The 21,057-nt window shown below is 49.2% G+C and overlaps 1 protein-coding gene and 1 long non-coding RNA gene across 3 annotated transcripts; one reads left to right on the top strand and one right to left on the bottom strand.

Moving 5' to 3' along the window:
- Positions 1-1,459: 1,459 nt before the first annotated feature.
- On the bottom strand, positions 1,460-14,642 carry LOC309616963. Of its 2 annotated transcripts, XR_014237680.1 has the most exons (5): positions 14,512-14,642; positions 14,102-14,229; positions 12,482-12,598; positions 2,160-11,890; positions 1,460-1,858 (listed from the first exon to the last, which is right to left on the bottom strand). It is a non-coding gene; the product is annotated as an uncharacterized lncRNA (long non-coding RNA). The 2 variants fall into 2 exon arrangements; XR_014237681.1 differs by lacking the exons at positions 1,460-1,858; positions 14,102-14,229; positions 14,512-14,642 and adding exons at positions 12,801-12,859; positions 13,326-13,679 and having other exon boundaries at positions 11,733-11,890.
- MYADM (myeloid associated differentiation marker) lies at positions 14,085-19,136 on the top strand. Its single transcript, XM_082368295.1, has 3 exons — positions 14,085-14,149; positions 15,777-15,852; positions 17,552-19,136. The coding sequence occupies exon 3, from the start codon at positions 17,554-17,556 to the stop codon at positions 18,517-18,519; it is 966 nt and encodes a 321-aa protein (XP_082224421.1). The 5' UTR covers positions 14,085-14,149; positions 15,777-15,852; positions 17,552-17,553; the 3' UTR covers positions 18,520-19,136.
- The last annotated feature ends 1,921 nt before the right edge of the window (positions 19,137-21,057 follow it).

Genomic DNA, 21,057 nt, shown 5'->3' with positions numbered 1-21,057 from the left:
GCTGTTTCATAAACACACGGGTGGTGGTGGTGGGAGGGGTCCATCTCCCTCAAGACATTTGCTCTTTCCTTTTGTCTGGAATGTTCAGCCTTCCTTGGACTCTGGTTTCTCCTCATCCTTGAGCCCTCAGCTCAAATGTCATACCCTCCTAAGGCACTTCCACTCAGCCTGAAAGAGACCCCCCCATCTCCTCCATATCCTTTTATTTCCCTACGAAAAAAAAAAAAAAGCTAGTGTGGGTGTTTGCTTACTCACTGCCTCCTTGAATGTGTGCGCAGAGCAGCGAGCATTCTCTAGGTCTTGTCCACTTGCTCGACCACTGCGTGGAAAAGAAGACAAACGCCCCTGTTCCACTTCCAGGCTGAATGTGCTTTACCCTCACCGTCCGCTAGAGGGCGCCCTAACACGGATGCGCTCCCCACCCCCCGGCAGGGCCCAGCTCTGCAGACCGTCTTGAGTTGTTTATGTGTGTTTTTGGCTGGCCAACGCCTTTTAACTACAGATTTAGAAAGAGAGACCGCAAGTGGTGAAAACTTAGGTTCAGCCCTAGATGACCTGAAACGACGTATTTTTATGGAAGCCTCCTGTGTTCTGAGGTCCCGCAGGGCCTGCAGAGGTTAGCTGGGCCAGGTGGCCGTCCTGGAGGTGACCCCAGCCTCCTGGGGTCACAGAACTCTGGTTCACAGAACTCTGACACCCCACGATAGGTATGGGATAAATCCCATGCCTGCGGGTCATGGACACGGGGTTAAATCAATCTTGGCCTTCAAGCCTCCAAACTGTGGATGTTTGATCCCCACTATTTTTATCTGTGAAAGCGAACTGCGACATTCGTGATGGGCTTCCTCCAGTCTCCTAGAAGCTCAGTAGAAAAAGGCATCTGTATTCATTTGTCATCATAAGGCTCCTTGCCTGGCAGGTTATAAATAGCTCGTTAAAATGCATTCATCGTTATGTGGTTTGACTTGGTAATATATTTACCATGGTAGAGGATTCAGAAAATACGCCAAAAAGGGTAGACAGTGTTCCAGTTGCCCAGTCCTCCTTTCCCTCTGGTCTGAACCCATTTCTTTTGTATCTTTCCAGAACCTCCCATGGCATGTTTTATATCATATTAATATGTATTATGTATTTATAATAATTACCATGTACTGACGTGGAGCCATTGTTCTAAGTATTTTCCATGCCTCATATAATCTATATATATAATTTTAAGTAAGTAATATGTTAATGTGTTTAAAATTTATACACATACAGGAAAAAGTTTCAGTTCCACACCTACACCCTACATCTCGGGTGGTTTTGTTTGTGCAAACACAATAAAATAGGAATACCTATTCTTATTTTTAGATTTTCTCACACAGAAGGTTAAATCCTCATACATGGTTCTGTATCTTGCCTTTTTCACTTAAGACTGTATCCTGGGAAATTCTCCATTTAGGTAACTAGAGCTTCCTAATTCTTTTTTTTTTTTTTTTTTTTTTAGATATGCATATTGTCACATTATCTGGAGGTACCATAGTTTATTTATCCAGTCCTTTATAGATGGAGACTTGATTTATTTCCATCTGATAAGTACATTTAGCAGGGGAGTTTTACAAATCAAATAGATTTCCTTCCTTCCTCATCCCCCCTCCCTGCCACCAAATGCAGCCTACGTCTTCAAAACAGAAGACTTCAGTCTATTTTGCTTAAGATATCACGATGAAAGTCACCATCTGTTAATCCAATCTGCATCACGAGGAGAAAGAAAATCGTCTCATGGGCGTGAAAACTCCTCTCAGGCCGCAGGAAGGGGAGTTCCTGAGGGTCTCCTGCAGTGGCTCTGGTTTGCAAATGACAGGCCTTGCTTCCGGATCTAAGAAGCCAAGGAGGAATTTAACGGAAGGCCACTGAACTAAGAAAATCACAGAGTGCAAGGGAAGGCTGGAAATTGTCAGTTGGCAGGAAGCCAAGAATAGACAGCAGAGAGAATGTTCTTAAGTCCCACCCAGGCTGGGAAGCTGCACTACCACCAGCCTACTGGTCACTCCCTCCACTCAACACTAACCCAGTGATTCCTTCGCCCCTTCAGTTGTGCTCTTAATTTCCAACGTCCTTGCCTCTTTCCTCCCTAATTCAAAGCCCCAGGAGGAAGCATCTGGTTGCCTACTCCATACCTTCCAGAGAGTGGGAAGCGCTCCCTTGGTCTTCCTAATAAATCAGACAATAGTGGGACTTCCCTGGAGGTCCAGTGGTTAAGACTCCCCTCTTCCGAGGCACGGGGTGCGGGTTCGATCCCTGGTCCGGGAACTGAGATCCCACATGCCCCACAGCCAAAAAAAAAAAAAAAAATCAGACAATAACCCCCACCAGTGTGCTTACAATGGGGAGTTACCCCCGTGCAAATAAGTTGAGGGTTTAAATGCTGGAAAGTCCCCAAAACACCAGACCTGGGCTATAGTGTCTATATATGCTGTAGTCTGCAGAGGACACGTTCTGACAAGTAGCAGCTATCCACAGCCGCCCTGACTCCAAGGACCAGAGAAATCCCTTCACAGAGCAGGAGTCCTGGAGAGCCACAGATGTCTAACAGTTTTAGGAACTCTAACTTCCTGTTTATTCAATTTTTTTTTTAAAGTAAGTTTTGTCAAATACTCTTCTAGCACATATGGGATAGTCACATGATTTTTTTTCTACTTGGCTCTGTTCATAGCATAAATCTCATTAAAGGTGTCCGAATATTAGCCATCCTCCCATTCCTAAAATAAACCCCACTTAGTCACAAAGTATTATTTTTTTAAATACTGCTGGAATTTGTATGCTAGTATAGGCTGGCACACTCTGAAAAACTGAGAGTTCCATTCTGAGCAAAAGGAATTAACACATTTTAATCCAATATGATGGCCTCCTTGAGTGCTTGAAATGTGGCCAGTGGGACTATGGAACTGAATTTTATTTATTTATTTTTAAAATAAATTTATTTTTATTTTTTTAAAATAAATTTATTTATTTTTATTTATTTATTTTTGGCTGCGTTGGGTCTTCGTTGCTGCGCGCGGGCTTTCTCTAGTTGTAGCGAGCAGGGGCTACTCTTTGTTGTGGTGCGCAGGCTTCTCAGTGCGGTGGCTTTTCTTGTTGCAGAGCATGGGCTCTAGGCTCGTGGGCTTCGGTAGTTGCGGCTCGCGGGCTCAGTAGTTGTGGCTCGCGGGCTCTAGAGCACAGGCTCAGTAGTTGTGGTGCACGGGCTTAGCTGCTCGCGGGATGTGAGATCTTCCTGGACCAGGGCTCGAACCCGTGTCCCCTGATGGGGGTTAATCTATGGTTAAGGCGGATTCTTAACCACTGCACCACCAGGGACGTCCTGGAACTGAATTTTAAATTTTTTTTAAGTTTAACTAATTTGTCTAAAAGCGGATACTCGGTTTAGTTAGTACCTTTTTAAGTATGTTTGGACAACTTGGCCATGTGAATTAACCTTTTCAACTGTGCATTTTATGAATTTTACCAACAGATGCCGCATTTCCCTTGAAACCTTAGCATCCGAATTGGGATGTACTCTAAGTACAAAATACCAGGACTTCCCTGGTGGTCCAGTGGTTGAGATTCCGAGCTTCCACTGCAGGGGTCACAGGAAACTAAGATCCCATATGATGCTCGGCGCGGCCAAAAAAAAAAAAAGCTCAAAATACCCACTGAATTTTAAAGAGAGTACAGGCCACCACCATCATCATGGCCAACAAGTAGGTCTTATCGAGAAATTTTTTCCAAAAAAATCATGTAACACACACACACACACAAAAATCGTGTAACACATGTCAATAATTTGGGTTAAATATAATATGTGATTAAAGTTTACTTTGCCTGTCTCTTTATATTTTTAGATGTGGCTACTAGAAATGTGGACAGCGCTGCCCTAAGGGACACAGAAATCCATTCATCCCTTTGGTGCTTGGTGGTCTAAGAACCAGAGACGCCCAATCAGAGGAACAGGGTTGCTTAGATACGGAAGATTCTAGAGATGTGCTTCTGAGGATGGGTTTTCTGAGGCACAGAGAACATAAGGAACTGAATCACTCTGAGGATTCCTTTTGTTCAGTCCCGCAAGCATGGACCTGGCAAAAGTCCATCCCAGTGATATTTGGATAATTCCATTTACCATTCTCAAACATTCTAAAAAAAAAATTTAAAAAGAGGTTCAGGGTATTAACAATCTTCTGTTTTCCTCTCCCCTTCCATTCCGATCTTTCCAGTCTGTTCCATGGCTCTGTCTGTCTAGCTTTGTGCCAATACCAAGTCATTCAATTACTTGGCTTCATAAATAAGTCTTTTTTTTTTTTTTTTTGGCTGCATTGGGTCTTCGTTGCTGCTCGTGGGCTTTCTCTAGTTGCAGCGAGCGGGGCCTACTCTTCCTTGTGGTGCGTGGGCTTCTCATTGCAGTGGCTTCTCGTGCTGCAGAGCATGGGCTCTAGGTATGGGGGCTTCAGTAGTTGTGGCATGGGGGCTCAGTAGTTGTGGCTTGCGGGCTCTAGAGCGCGGCTTAGTAGTTGTGGCGCAGGGGCTTAGTTGCTCCGCGGCATGTGGGATCTTCCTGGACCAGGGCTCAAACCTGTGTCCCCTGCATTAGCAGGCGGATTCTTAACCACTGCGCCACCAGGGAAGCCCCCATAAATAAGTCTTGAAACCAAGTAGCATAAGTCTTTCAGCTTCCTTATTCTTCTTCGATATTGGCCAGGCTCCTCTTTCTTTTAACTTTTGTGTTAAAATACACATAACATAAAATTTACCATTTTAACCATTTTTGAGCATACAATTCAGTGGCATTAAGTACATTCGCACGGTGGTGCAACCATCCCCACTATACACGTCCAGAACTTTTTCATCATCACAAACTAAAACTCTGGATCCCTTAAATACTAACTCCCATTCCCCCTGCCCCCAGCCCTGTGTAAATACTATTCTACTTTCTGTCTCTATGAATTTGACTACTCTAGGTAGCTCATGTAAGTGGAATCCTACAATATTTATCTTTTTGCGTCTGGCTTATTTTACTAAGCATAATGATTTCAAGGTTCATCCATGCTGCAGCATGTATCAGAATTTCATTCCTTTGGGGAAATGTATTACCCAGCAACATGTGACTAAAAAGAGATGTATAGAAGTTGATGAATTTGAAAGAAAATATAGGGGACTTCCCCGGTGGTCCAGTGGTTAAGACTCTGCGCTTGCAATGCAGGGGGCGGGGGTTCGATCCCTGATTGGGGAACTAAGATCCCGCATGCCACATGGCATGGCCAAAAAGAAAAAGAGAGAGAGAATATAGGAGGTGATGGGACTTGGTGATAGATTGGATGTGGGAGGGTATGAGAAATGACAATATCAATGACAAGTCTTAGAATTCTGGCTTATGCAACAGGATGGCAGGTAATGACATTTACTGGTGATACACACACTACACTGGAGGAAAGATTCCCTGTTAATTTTGGATGTATGGAGTTTGGACCTTTGTGACATCCAAGTGGAGACTCAGTAAGCACCGGGATATGCATGTCTGGAGCTCAGAGGAGTAATCTGAGTTGCTGTATATTCCTGAGTCATAGCAGAGGTTACAGAGGTTACCAGTAGTTTCCCCCAGTTTCTTCCCTCTGTAATAGAAGATTTTTCTGGGTATCTGTTTCCCCAACTGAAGACTGTATTTCCTTTTTTTTTTTTTAATTTTTTATTTTATATTGGAGTACAGTTGATTAACAATGTTGTGTTAGTTTCAGGTGTACAACAGAGTGATTCAGTTATACATATACATGTATCTATTCTTTTTCAAATTCCTTTCCCATTTAGGTTGTTACAGAATATTTAGCAACGTTCCCTGTGCTATACAGTAGGTCCTTGTTGGTTATTCATTTTAAATATAGCAGTGTTAAAAAAAAAAACAAACACTGTATTTCCCAGTCTCCCTTACAGCTTTACGTGGCCATGCAACTAAGTTCTGGACAGTAAGATACACAAGGGATATGTGTAGCTCCAGGATCACACACTTAAAAGGAAAGAAGCATGCCAACCCCTTCCCCTCTCCTCTTCCTGTGGCTGCAACGACAATATAGTGGTTTGATCTGGGTCATACGCTAGAGCCCAAATGGAAGCCCTTGTCAAAGGTGACAGCACGACAACAGAGAATGACTCCTTGACACCATGGAGGTATCATATCAACCTTGGATTGCCAACTCTTGGATTGCTACAAGAAAGAAAAATATACCATTACCTTTTCTGGACCTGCATTGTCCAATATGGTAGCCATGAGCCATGTGTGGCCATTGAGCATTTGAAATGCAGTTGGTATCACACACTGAAATGATAATATTTTGATATATTGGATTAAAATAAGGTACGTTGTTAAAACTAACTCAATTGTTTTACTTCTTTTTAATGTGGCTACTAGAAATTTTTAAATTGCTCATGTGGCTCTCATTATTTTTCTATTGGTCAGCGCTGGTTTAGACCATTGATATTTTGCCTTTGTTATAGCAGCTGAATTAGCATCTTCTCTAGTACATGGGTCATTTACTCATCGGGGCTCCCTGAAGCCAGGGGTGTATGGAATCCCCTAGCGAGAGTATGTCGTGAGAAGTGTAGAAGTCCAGGACAGAGCCTTGAGGAGCTCTAGTATTTAAAGGAACATGAGCTTGTAAAGGAAGCCCAAAGAAGCAAAAGGAAAGCCCGGAGGATGACATGCCATACAATGCTAGAGGACAGTTTCAAGTTAGAAGGAGGCACTAACAGCATCAGGTACTTGCAAGGTCAAAAGGTTAAGAACTAAAAAAGAGGGACTTCCCTGGTGGTCCAGTGGTTAAGAATCCTCCTTCCAACATATATATTTTATATATATAAGGTACACACACACACACACACACACACACACACAATGGAATACTACTCAGCCATAAAAAAGAAGGAAATTTTGCCATTTGCAACAACATGGATGGACTTGGAGGGCATTATCCTAAGTGAAATAGGTCAGACAGAGAAAGACAAATACCGTATGATATCACTTATATGGGGAATGTAAAAAATACAACAAACTAGTTAATATAGCAACAACAACAAAAAAGAAACAGACTCACAGATATAGAGAACAAACTAGTGGTTACCAGTGGGGAGTGCGGGGGGGGGCAGTATAGGGGTAGGAGATTAAGAGGTACAAGCTATTATGTATAAAATAAGCTACAAGAATATATTGCACAACACAGGGAATATAGCCAATATTCTATAATAACTATAAATGGAGTATAACCTTTCAAAATTATGAATCACCATATTGTACACCTGTAACTTAGATAATGTTGTACATCAACTATACTACAATTTTATAAAAGGAAAAAAATGCAAAAAAAAAAAAAGACAAGAAGAAGAATCGGCATAAGAACTTCACTATTGTTCAAGAACAGTCCTGGAAATATAGTCACATTTTGGCTTCAGTGTAAGGAAGCTGAGGGGCTTACCAGTCAACAGCATCTGTTATCTCTCTAAATAAAGAAGGTAGGTCATAGGCTGAGAATGGGGGCTGAGGGCAGAGGTCGAAGAGCATAAAAATAGTGTGCTTGTCACTATGGGAATGAGAATGAGTTTACCAGATGATTGCAGTGGGGTTGTGGGCAATACTGAGGACACATTTGAGTTTGGTCACCATGTCTCTATGACTTGTAATATGACTTTCTCCAGTAATGCTTAATCGCTTAAGGACAAGCACAGGAGGAAAAACAAAAGAAAAGAAAACAAAACAAAACCCTGATAGATGTGCTTTTTCTTTTTTAAATTTTTTCTTTTTAAAAAATTTTTATTTTATATTGGAGTATAGTTGATTTACAATGTTGTGTTAGTTTCAGGTGTACAGCAAAGTGATTTAGTTATACATATACATATATCTATTCTTTTTTCAGATTCTTTTCCCATATAGGTTATTACAGAATATTGAGTAGAGTTCCCTGCGCTGTACAGTAGGTCCTTGTTGATGATCTATTTTATATATAGTAGTGTGTATATGTCAATCCCAAACTCCTAATTTATCCCTACCCCCTTTCCCATATGGTAACCATACGTTTGTTTTTGAAGTCTGTCACTCTGTTTCTGTTTTGTAAATAATTTGTAACCATTTTTAGACTCCACATATAAGTGATATCATGTGATATTTGTCTTTCTCTGTCTGCCTTACTTCACTTAGTATGATCATCTCTAGGTCCATCCATGTTGCTGCAAATGGCATTATTTCATTCTTTTTTATGGCTAACAGTCCATTGTATATATGTACCACATCTTCTTTACCCATTCATCTGTCGATTGGACATTTAGGTTGTTTCCACGTCTTGGCTATTGTGAATAATGCTGCAATGAACATTCCAATGCATGTATCTTTTCAAATTATGGTTTTCTCCGAATGAATGCCCAGGAGTAGGATTGCTGGATCATGTGGTAGTTCTATTTAGTTTTTTAAGGAACCTCCACACTGTTCTCCATAGTGGCTGTACAAATTTACATTCCAAACAACAGTGTAGGAAGGTTCCCTTTTCTCCACACCCACTCCAGCATTTATTGTTTGTAGACTTTTTTATGATAGCCATTCTGACCTGTGTGAGGTGATACCTCATCGTATTTTTGATTTGCATTTCTCTAATAATTAGCGATGTTGAGCAACTTTTCACGTGCTTTTTGGCCATCTGTATGTCTTCTTTGGAGAAATGTCTATTTAGATCATCTATAGATGGGCTTTTTCTTTTTTTCTTTTCAAAGACTGGGGTGATACAAAGACAGAAGGGCAAAGGAGTGTTAGATATCCTAACATGAAAAGAGGGTCATTGAAATGATGGACTGTGGAATCATTTCTGAAGAAAGAGGAAAGCAAAGAAAAGAGAGGGCTGATGGACTGGGGGTTCCTATCAAGTTAAGAAAAGGTCATAAATGGCCATTGCTGAGAAAGTAAGATCGAAGGAGAAATGGTTGATGTCTGAGAGGCGTGGAGAACTGAGTGGATAGGTGACTGCTATGGTGTGGAGGGTAATGTTCACGTGGCAGGTCTTCTAAGTCAGTGCTTCCCAACATTTTCACATCGTGGGGCAAATAAAAACATGATATTTTTTGTAGCTCATGGAGATGAACAGATGAGCCTGGCAACAGCCAGAGGCAACCAGGCCACTCTGAGGCCACAGTATGACCTGTTCATGGCATATCTGGTGGGATGCTCTCTATAGAATTTCAGGAAACCATGTGGAAAATGAGGGCAAGTGACCAGGAGGTCCATAGATGATAAAAAGGTGTTATGGCCAGAGAACAGATTAGGGGGAGACATCCACTTCAATAAAGGCAAGGAAAGAAAGAATACAGACAGTCCCCCACTTATGATGGTTTGACGTACATTGTTTGATCTTAGCAATGGTGCAAAAACGATTTGCATACAGTAGAAACTGTACTTCAAGTTTTGAGTTTTGATCTTTTCCCAGGCTAGAGATATGCTGTATGATACTGTTCCAGAATCACCAAATTCTCCTATAAAAGCAACTTGTGCTTTCAGTACCCCATAGATTCCATTCTGGTCAATTGCACGGATGACATCATACTGATAAGACCTTGAAAGCAGGAAAGAGCAGATAGATACACTGTATCTATTAATAAAACACACACACACATGCCAGAGCATGGGAGATAAACCCCATACAAATTGGGAAGCCTATCACTCAGGGACATTCCTGAGAATCCAATAGTCTGAGGACAGTGGGAATATCCCCTCCAAATAAAGGAGTTATTATATGTCGAACCCTTTGCCACTACCAAATGGGATAAAATCTCCATTAGAGCAGATATTCCTTAGCCTGTTTTGTTCTCACATAGGAGACACTCATAAATATATTTGTTGATAAATGAATGAAATTTTCCACTGGACCCAGAGTAAGGAAAGATCTGTGTGTTACAATGATATAAGATCTGTATATTTGGTTTTTGTCCTCAGTTCCCTGCACCAAGTTCCTAAAACCCTTGTAATTTCCTGAGTGATAGGGGTGAGAGGGTTGTCTTTTGTTATTCATAATAAGCTCCCTTCAACCCTATCTGCGTTTATACTAACGAGATGACTCTTGATAGGCCCCTAGTTAGCTCTGGATGGGGGTTGGTTGCCCAAAGAATGAATCATGTGATTAGAGCATTGGAAATTTCAGCCCCACTCCCTGACCTCCAGAGAGGCTAGGGAGATTGAACTTGCTCACTGATGGCCAGTGATTTAATCAACCATGCTTCCATAATGGAAATTCCGTAAACATCCTGAACAACGGGATTCAGAGGGCTTCCAGCTTCGTAAATGCATCACGGTGCCGGGAGGTGGTGAGCCCAGAGAGGGCATGGGAGCTTTCCATCCCTCCCCCATGCCTTGCCCTGTGTATCTCTTCTGTTTGGCTGTTCCCGAGTTGCATCCTTTATAATAAGTCAGTAGTACTAAGTAAAGGGCCTTCTTGAGTTCTGCGAGCCATTCTAGCAAATTATGGAACCCAAGGAGGGAGTCCTGGGAACCCCAGTTTTCTAGCCAGTTGAAAATGAAAATCTCATTCATTTATCAACAAATATATTTATGAATGTCTCCTACGTGAGAACAAAACAGGCTAACGAATATCTGCTCTAATGGAGATTTTATCTCATTTGGTAGTGGCAAAGGGTTCGACATGTAATAATTCCTTTATTTGGAGGGGATATTCCCACTGTCCTCAGAAGTATGGGAGGCCTGGGACTTGTGGCTGGAGTTGGAAGTGGGGGTGGCCTTGTGGGACTGAGCCCTTAACCTGTGGGGTCTGACGATAACTCCACATTCAGATTCAGAGTTGAACTGAGGGCTTCCCTGGTGGCACAGTGGTTAAGAATCCGTCTGCCAATGCAGGGGACACGGGTTCGAGCCCTGGTCTGGGAAGATCCCACATGCCACGGAGCAACTAAGCCCGTGTGCCGCAACTACCCAGCCCACACGCCTAGAGCCTGTGCTCCGCAATGAGAAGCCACCGCAATGAATAGCCCCCGCTCAGCAATGAACACCCAACGCAGCCAAAAATAAATAAATAAATTTATTAAAAAAAAAAAAAAAAGAATTGAACTGAATCATTGGACACTCATTTTGTGTCTAGAGTTAGAGAATTGGTGGTTGATGTGAAAAAAAAAAACAAAAACAAAACAAAAAAACCAACACACACACAGACACACAAACACACACACACATTTGGTATCAGAAGTGTCGGGAGCAAAAACCAGTTCATAATCTGTACCCAGGTAAACTCTTCCCCCAAAACCCTCCATTACAGAGAGTGCTATTAAGACTTAAGTAGATCAGATGACTTCTGTGGCTCTCCGTCAGCTTCTTCCCCCAGTCTCCCCAGTACCTGCTTAATGGGCTTTTGAACAAAGCAGCCATGGTGGGCTATGCATGGATTTGCTTCATCAAAGCTATGGAACTTTGTCACTGATGGAGGCCCACCTTGCTGGCAGCAGTAAGTAGTGCTGGGCCCCCAATGTGGTATGGTTTCCTAGGGAGACCAGCCAAATACCTGGTCACCCGAGGAGTACATTGGACCCTTTCCATCATGGATTGGGCAATGACTTTTTCCTGCCTGGGTTGTAATTAACTCTGGGTTCTATTTGCTTTCCTTGCCTTCCTCACTCCTGCCAGTGGCAGCATCTGTGTACACGTTCAATGATCCTATTCACCGTCATGTGAACACACACAATATTGCTTCTGATCAGGGAACCCAGTTTATTAGGAAGTTAGGGGGTGGGGCCGTGTACTTGATCACCCGAAAGCAGCTACTCTCAGAGAACAGAGGCACGTCCTGTTTGAGACTGGGTTTCAGTGCCAGGTTGGAGACAGCATCTTTGGGGCTGGGTCGCTCTCCTGCAGGACGGGTAAGCGCTCTGAACCAGTGGCACATACATGATGCCAGATTACACAAGACCTGGGAACCCTACGGGGTCAAACCTGATGACTCACTCTTTAAATGTTTGCTTCCTGTTCCTGCTACCCTGAACTCCGCTCTTTTGAAGTTTCAATGCCTTAAAGGGGGAACACTTCCACTGGAGAGCACAACTGCAGTAAACTGTGAGTGGTGATGGCCCCTGGACTATTTGGGGTATCTCAGGAGTGCCACTTCGGGGTCAAGCAAAGAGAGTGACTGTTTCGGGCAAGAAGGGGGTAGGAGATGCTTCTACTCCGGGGGTCAAGGAGGTACGTGAATAGAACCTGGGGTCGTCCCTGGAGAACCTCCAAAGAATATCATGTCCTGACTCCTTCCACATCCTGATGCGGGGCTCATAGAGACCCCCCCTCCCCTAGGCAGGGCACATAATGACAGAGAGGGTCTGTGTCTACCGCCTTTGCAGGGCAGAAAAGTGGGCATACAGGCTCCACACCCCTCCCACCCCCACCATACCCCCCCAACTTCTGCAGAGCACACAGCGTCCAGGTGCCCCCCCCAGCCCCTCCCACCTCCGTAGGGCACGCATCCGGGGACACAGAGCTCCCGCATCCCTTCGGACCCCTCCCTTCGCGACGCGAGAGTCTTCCACTCTGGGGCTCGGCCTCAAAGCCTTCTCAGTAGTCGGCCTGGAAGACACCCAGCAGTAGCAACGCCGGCAGCTGCCGGTCGCCGAGCCTCCGCAGCCGCCACGAGGCCCCGCCCAGCGGCAGCCTAGAGCAAGGCCGCGCCGGGGACGACTGCAGAGCGCGGTGAGTGAGCCCGGCCAGCAGGGAGGGACCCGGGCGTCCCGGTCCCTGCCCCACCCCAGCCCCGGGCAGTGCATCCGACCTTCAGCGCCCGCTTGCTTCTTGGCTCTGTCAATCCGTCTCAGGGCTTCAGAGCTGCCCCTAAAAAAGGACCCCCGTGCTCTGGGGCCCGGGCAGACCAGCCCCTTGGGCCCTCCCCTCTTGCAGGAACCAGGAATCTGGCACCCCCAGCCCCCAGCCTCGTCCTCTTTAAGCTTCTGAGCCCCTCCCTCTTTCCAGGAGCCAGGATTGCAAGCCAAAAATATCTCTCCCTTCCAGACCCAAGAGGTTTGGCTAGCAAACACATCTGCTCCGAAAACCCAGGAGCCTGAGCCGCAATTGCTCTTTTGAGCCAAGATTCTGGGCCCGCGGCCGGGGAGTCCATGCCCCCAACTCCTATGGCCTCGATCTCAGAAGTCCTGCTACCAACAACCCCCCCTCCCCTGCCCCCATCGACAGGGACATATGGGACCTAGGGGTCCGGCCCATCAGTCCCTTACACCGCGAATCCCGGTGTAAATGAGGATTAGGAGACCCATTTTGCTCCTCCCTCAAATTCCTTACTTACAGGAATCCAACCACTGTTCTTTTGGGGACCCAGGAGTCAGGGACCTCAGCCCAGAAACCCCCTAAAGCCTAGGGATCGGCACACCCTCAACTCTTTCGTATTTCAGGGACCCAGGAGTCAGGGACCTCAGCCCAGAAACCCCCTAAAGCCTAGGGATCGGCACACCCTCAACTCTTTCGTATTTCAGGGACCCAGGAGACACAGACCCTAGCAAACAGACCCCATTAAATTGAGAGGCCCAGTCCCCCCAACCCACCGCGACCTAGATGTCCAAAATTTCGTCCATCCTGGAAGAGCAGGGCCGAAGCAGAGGAGGAGGGAGGGGCCAGGAAGGGAGAGGAAGAACGGATTGAGGTGAGACTGGGGTGGGGACCTGAGCTGGGGGGCTCTGTCGTAAACAAAGTCTAAACAGACGGGTTGCCATGGCAACGGCCTTCCCCAGGCCTGCCCTGGAGACTTCTCCAGTGCTGTGTCGAGGAGGGCACCCCCCAGGAGCCTCCACTCCGCCAGCTGTTGTGTCTTCCTGTTTTCTCACCACGGAAACAGTGACCTCAGCCCTCCACCCCTACCGCTGGCGGGGCGGGAGAGAGGCTGTGAATTTATCATCTCTGGGGAGGTGGTCTTACCTTGGCCCCGCCCTCGGGGCGGGACTGGGATAGCCCTGGCAGGGGGAGACCCTTACTCGGCTCCAGCCCAGAGTTCCGGCCCCGCCCCCAGCCCTGCCCGCGCTCACTCCCCGGCCCTCCAACCGCACCCAGACCGCAGACCCTCCTAGCCTGCAGCTGTCGCCTCTGCTCCAGCCGCAGCCGCCACAGGCCCGTAAGGTGAGGCTGCGGGAACCCCCGAGAGTGGGAGCAGCGTCCAGGATTCTTGGGTGCAAAGGGATTCCAAATGTCTTCAGTCCCTAGAAAGATGGGCTGGGTCAGGACTCGGGTTCTGGAGAGGAGAGGGCTGGGGACCTGAACTCATACGGGTCATACATCTGAAAAAGGAGGGGGGCTGGGGCCTGGACCCCTGGGTCTGAGGGAGGAGGGGGCTGGGGGCCCGGACTCCTGGGTCTGAGGGAGGAGGGGCTGGGGGCCCGGACTCCTGGGTCTGATGGAGGAAGGGCTGAGGGCCTGGAGAAGCTTGGAGTTGGGAGTCCTGGGTTTGAGAAAGGTAGTGGCTGGGGTTCAGAATTACTGACCTCCTCCCCATCCAGGGGGCAGAATCCGAACTTTAGACTCAAAAGGCCAGAGACGGAGCTTTAGCACCCGTGGTCCCAAAGTGAAGATGGAGCTGGGCCCCTTGGTGCTGAGAGCACAGGCTGGGGCTCAGGGCGCGCTTCTGAGTTTGCGGAGTGATGGGGTGTGGTGTTTGGCCTGAAGGTGGGGAGAGGACTGGGGCGTGGCTAGCGAAGTCCTCAGCGTCTCCAGGAAGCCAAAGGGTGTTTTCCTCTCCCTCCTCGGGTCTCTGGCAGTTCATTCCTGAGCTCTGACCTCAGGCGACGGCTGGGGGCTCTGAGAGTGGAGACGGACCCCTCCCCTCCGGGTGGTCCGTGCGCTAACTTACCTTCCAGGGGAGACTTAACTGACTGTGGCCCGCCCTCTGCCTCCTGGGCCTGTCCCAACTTCCTCCTAACGGGTCGGGGGAAGCGGGAGGTGGCCCGGGAGGTCCAGCTGTAGCCAGGAGACCAGCCTTACGGGAGGTGCTGGGAGGTGTGGCCACTCTCTCTGGACTGGATTCCAACACTGTGCACAGTTTCCCGCCGCGGGGCGGGAGGCGTCCGCAAGGCGAACCCAGGGGTCCGGGTACACAGCCACTCCTCTCTTAGAGACCCTCTTGGGGGGGTCCAGGCTCCCGGCCCACCTTATGGGGGCCCAGAACTCACATTTTGAAGGACCCAGAAATTCGAACGTGCAGGCTTCTCCTCCTGGGACCTGGCGTCCGGGCTCTGCCCCCCCTTCCCCCGCCGGAATCCGCGAGCAGGGGGCGTCCCAGCACCGCCTCCCGGTCCCCGCCACATTCCACATGGCTGGGCTGACTTGAATCCCTTATAAGGACGGAGACGCGGCGCCGCCCGGGCCGCCCGCCCCCTCAGCCACCGCCCAGGGCCCTCCAGCCGCCGGCCCCGCGGCTTTCCTGGCGGAAGCAGGGTTACGATCATACACGCCCAGGCCGGCCCGCGGGGCGTGCACTTTGGCTAGGTTCCCTCCACTCCCGTCCTCGCAGTTTGCGGAAAGAGGAGCAAAGAAGGGGCGGGGCTTCCCCGGGGTCACCATCCCCGACCTCTTAGGGGCTCCGGGCCAAATCCCCGCCCGGGCTGGGAGGCGCGCCCAGGGTCTGCGGAGCCTCACCGCGCGTTCTGGGCGAGCGCCGGGCAGTAGGCCGGCTGGTCGCCTGGGTCCCGGGAGGGTGGAGCCGGGTCTGAGCGGACGCTGACGTTGTTTCTCCCTCCTGTCCTCTGACTAGCCTTTTCCAGGTGTCTGACTTAATCCGCCTCCAGAGCCGGATCTTTCTCTGGTGGGATCCTCAGCAAAGACCGCTGGTGAGTGGGCTGGGGGCTCCGACTCTTGGGTCTGAGGGGGGAGAGGTTCTGAGGTCTGGACTCCTGGGTCTGCGGGAGAGGGACCTGAGGCCTGAGCTGCTCTGTCAGAGGAAGGAGCGGGCTGAGGGCCCTGAATACTGGGGTCTGAGAGAAGAGTTGGGGAATGCAGTGCTCCTGGGTCTGAAGGAGGAGGGGCTGGGGACTTGGACTCCTGGATCCTAAGACCTGGGACCTTGGGTTCCAAAGAGAGGGGCCCAGACACCTGTGTATATGAGGAAGCAGTATGTTCAGGAGCTGGCCTCCTGCGTCCCCAGGAAGCTATTGTACAGGGACAGATGGGCTAAAGGCTGTGACGCTGCCCTCCTGACCCTGGAAGGAGGATGTTGCATTTCCTTGGGGCTGAGAGAGGCCTTCTGAGCTTTTTAGAGGTGGCAACCAAGAGATTAGCTATTTCAGGGCCTGAGGGAGGGTCTGGACACCTGGTCAGGAATCGAGGCCAGGCCTTCTTTCCTGAGAGTCTTTAGGACAAGGACATAAAAGTCAAAGGTTCTAAAGGGATAGAAGAAAGAAGTTGATTTCCCTGAGTCTGGTGTGCTCACGGCTGAGGGCCCAGAGCCCTGGGGTCTGAAGCTGTATTTCTGAATGAGAGAGGACTAGAGATTTCAGTGGCACTGGGCCAGCTGAGAGAATCTGGGGAGCTGAGCTTCCCAGAAGTTGGGGAACTAGGGGGCTGGACTTCATGTTGGGGAAGGGGGAGAGGCTTCCTTTGGGTTGAAGTACTCCAGACCTAAATCCATTTGGCCATAGCAGGGGTGCTGCCGAGATTGGTAAGACCCAGTTCCAGAAGGGAGAGAGGGCTCTTGTCTTCCAGGAGCTGGGGCCAGCCTCCTGCTCAGTGAGAGGAGACAGGCTGGAAGGATGGAAGCTCTGATCAGACGTGGGTCCCTAAGAAGGTTTCCACGTAGAGGCTGGACTCCTGGATGTCTGGAGGCTGGAAATGTTTAGGACCGTTAGATGAAAGAGAGGCTGGGCTGCAGAGTCCTGGGTACCCAAAGGGAGGAAGTGCAGAGATGGAGTTTCTAAGAGGTCACAGAAGACAGAGCCTCTTCTCCTGCTGCTGCTTCTCCTTTTTTTTTTTTTTTTTTTTTTTTAATATTTATTTATTTATTTGGCTGCACTGGGTTTTAGTTGCGGCACGCGGGATCTTTTAGTTGCGTCATGCGGGCTCTAGTTCCCTGACCAGGGATCAAACCTGGGCCCCCTGCAGTGGAAGCTCAGAGTCTTAACCACTGGACTGCCAGGGAAGTCCCTAGAGCAGACTCTTGAGTGGCTGGGTTGCTGAGTCCCTGAGGGAAGGAGGGCCGCTTTGTGTGTTTGGAGTGGGAAGAAAGATACGTGGTTTTACAGGAGTTGGCTTTTGGGGAGAGGAAAGGAGGGTCCTGGGAAGAAAAGAGATAGGGGACTACACTCCTGAGCTCTGACATGAGGCTGGAGGGAGGAGGCGGCTAGCTCCGGGTGACCAGCTCATCCCTGGAGGGCTGGGACTGGCCCAGTTTGAAAACTCGCATCCTGGGTACGCCTCAGCTAGAGTCCAGATTACGCTGTCCACACGCCCCCTCACTCCAGGGAGGCAGGTGCTGGGGGCCTGGATCCTCCAGTTAGGAATCTTCTCGGGACACCTTCTTTCCCCTCCCCCCAGCCATGCCGGTGACGGTGACCCGCACCACCATCACGACCACGTCGTCGTCCTCGGGCCTGGGCTTCCCGACCACCGTGGGGTCCGCTCGGGCACTGGCCCAGCCCCTGGGCCTCCTGCGCCTGCTACAGCTCATCTCCACCTGCGTGGCCTTCTCGCTGGTGGCCAGTGTGGGCGCTTGGACGGGCGCCATGGGTAACTGGTCCATGTTTACCTGGTGCTTCTGCTTTGCCGTGACCCTCATCATCCTCATCGTCGAGTTGGGTGGGCTCCAGGCCCGCTTCCCCCTGTCCTGGCGCAACTTTCCCATCACCTACGCCTGCTACGCCGCCCTCTTCTGCCTCTCGGCCTCCATCATCTACCCTACCACGTACGTCCAGTTCTTGTCTCACGGCCGCTCCCGGGACCACGCCATCGCCGCCACCACCTTCTCCTGCATCGCTTGCCTGGCTTATGCCACCGAAGTGGCCTGGACCCGGGCACGGCCCGGCGAGATCACTGGCTACATGGCCACCGTGCCAGGCCTGCTCAAGGTGCTGGAGACCTTCGTGGCCTGCGTCATCTTCGCCTTCATCAGCAACCCCTACCTGTACCAGCACCAGCCGGCCCTAGAGTGGTGCGTGGCCGTGTACTCGATCTGCTTCATCCTGGCGGCCGTGGCCATCCTGCTGAACCTGGGCGACTGCACCAACATGCTGCCCATCCCCTTCCCCAGTTTCCTGTCCGGGCTGGCCCTGCTCTCCGTCCTCTTCTACGCCACGGCTCTGGTCATCTGGCCGCTCTACCAGTTCGACGAGAAGTACGGCGGCCAGCCCCGGCGCTCCAAGGATATGAGCTGCAGCAACAAGCACCCCTACTACGTGTGCGCCTGGGACCGCCGACTGGCTGTGGCCATCTTGACAGCCATCAACCTGCTGGCTTACGTGGCCGACCTGGTGTACTCGGCCCGCCTGGTTTTTGTCAGGGTCTGAGGCTCTGCCCTGGAGGGGCTACCGATTCCCTCTTCTCAGCGGAGGTTCTTTACCAAGTCCTGAGGCCCTCTGAGGTCCTCTTCCCGGCTCCCCTCTCTCCTGCGTTTCTCATATCCTTCCCAACTCACCCTCCTCTCTTTCCTGTTTCTTTCACTCCTCCTTCTGTTCTGTCTCCCTTCCTGCTCTGTTTGGTTACCACATCCTGTTCGGCTTCCTTCTCTCTGCTCTCTTCTTTTCTACACATTCGGCTTTGGGGCTCCTTTCCAGTCATCCTGTTTGTTTTCTCAACTGCCTGTTGCCTGACCACCTCTTCCCAGTTTCCTTCTGATCGATCAGGAGCCCTGAGACTTCTTCCTTCTCGGCCCCACAGCCCACTCCCACCTCCAAAGGTGCTGAGCCCCACACCACACACCCCTTTTGCAGCTGTTCACACCCTGGGCCTCCAGAGGGGCCCCATTGCCAAAGCATGCCTGCCCGCCCTGGCTGTGCCTTAGTTGGTGTGTATGTGTGTGTGTCTGGGGGGTGGGGGTGGGTAGCTAGGGATTGGGCCCCCTTTCTCCCAGTGGAGGCGGGGTGTACAGTGTACCTCCCCTTTAAGTTAAAAACAAAAAAACAAAACTCTGAAGGTCAATAATTTCCAGTGGGCGGGGGGCTTAAAGCATAGACCCTGGGTCCCTAGAACCTGCCTGGTGCTCAGCCTCGCCTGAGATCGGCTCCAGAATTTTTGCCAGGCTTACTAAAAACCCACTGCCTAGAGGCCATCTTAAAGGAGGCAAGGGGTGTATGACTTCCATCCCAACTACTCCCTGGGGTATCAAAAAACTGGCAAAAAAACTGCATGGTCTTGAAGACAACTGTCTGAAGTATTTGTAAGAGCCAGTGATGTGGCCCTCCAGCCTCAGTGTCAAAAATTGCATCTCCTGCCTTTGCAGGGAGGAGAAGAAAATGGCCACTGCCAGCCTTAAAGGTGATGTTAGCCTGGGTTTTTTTTTTTCCTTTTTTTTTTTCTGGTCACTAGGGCAACAATCACTGGGTGGCCCTTTTCTTAAAAGGGAAGTTTCTTTTCAAAAAAATGTTGGGGGTGGGGTGGGTTGGGGGGTGGGAATTGCTACTGTGCCGTAGTCAAAGGAATTGCATCGCTTGAGTGTGTGGTGTACACACACGTGTGTTTCTGCGTGCTAGTTGCTTTCTGCTGCTGCTTCCTGCTTCTCTGGGACTCACATGCATAACATGATCTATATAAATGTATAAATATATATTTTATTTTTTTTAAATTCCCTGGAGCTTCTGGTTCCCATCAGCCCCTGCTGTCAATCATAGAGAGAAGCCTTGTCCCTTCTCCCACATCAGTAATGTTCTTTTTTTTTAAACCCCAATATAAAGATAAAAGAAAGACTTGTGCTTGCTTTATTAATGGGGAGGGCTCCAAGAGAGAGGGCAAGGCCCAGATTGCTGGGTCTGGTAGGAGAAAAGGGCTGGGGTCAAGACAACTTTGGCCCCATCAGAAAAAAACTTGAGTCTGGATCTTCCACATTACTCTCTCTCAAATGAGGAGAGCTAGTTAGGATAGAAATGAACAAGATTTCTCCCTCCTTGGAGTCCCACGAGCACTTCAGAAATACCGTGTCCCATTCTGAGTGCAGCATCTTGCCTCCAGAATCAATGCTTTCAGGTTCCCGTTTCTCACGGCGAGAACCCAGTCACTTCTTCTTACCATCTGCCCTCTCAGTTATCAAACACTGTATTCTTCCTCCTAAATCCTATTTATATCTGTCCCCTCCTCCAGGCTTCCTTTCGTTTCACCTGAGCTACTGTCCCAGCCTCCTCCTTGGAGCATCCTACCTCCAGCCCACACTGGCCCCAGAGGGATGCTTTCTTTTTCCAACATTCAGATCTGATCCTGCCCTCCTCTGCCCAGATCCTTCCGTATCCCACTCCACACTGCCTATAGGTAATACCAAAGCCCCTCAGTCAAGGCCTTTGGGATCTGACCCTGCCTATATCACCACTCTCAGCTCCATTTTACCCTTAGTTCTAAGCTCTCTGACACACGTGGTCAATAAAACACTTCGATAAAGATCAAAGGAATTACTCCTGCCATGAATCTCTGTCCCACAGAAGGTCATCTTGTCGTTTCTCCAAGATAATCACAACTACATAAACACATGACTGGGAAAAATCAAGGATCATGCAACCCACTTTCTGCATCTACACCCACAAAAGCAATTGGCAAGATATATTGCAAGGGAGGTAAGGGTCCCGCTGGAAGAGGGGGAAGGGCTAACTAGAGCAGGCGCACATCTTTTTAGTGAGGAAAATCCTCCTTTCGATGTCTGCAGTGTCCATCCCAGAATTCTGACCTACACCAATCCCTACCTTGTCGAAGGACGTCTCGCGCCCCCACCCCTCCCCCATCCCACGCTTAAACCCCTTCTAGAAGGCACCAGACAGAACAGCTGTAGAACCTTGGGGTGATAACGCTGGTGATGCGGGAAAGAACCCAAGCAGAACTAGAATAGAGCGCTGTGGGATTCCTAG

Source organism: Balaenoptera borealis (genome assembly GCF_965194805.1).
Source record: "Balaenoptera borealis genome assembly, chromosome: 19".
In the NCBI taxonomy this organism is placed as follows: domain Eukaryota; kingdom Metazoa; phylum Chordata; class Mammalia; order Artiodactyla; family Balaenopteridae; genus Balaenoptera; species Balaenoptera borealis.
This window is presented reverse-complemented; position numbering and strand designations above follow the sequence as displayed.

Excerpts from the sequence above, each read along its gene's own strand:
- MYADM (XM_082368295.1), top strand. The coding sequence starts at position 17,554 with ATGCCGGTGACGGTGACCCGCACCACCATCACGACCACGTCGTCGTCC.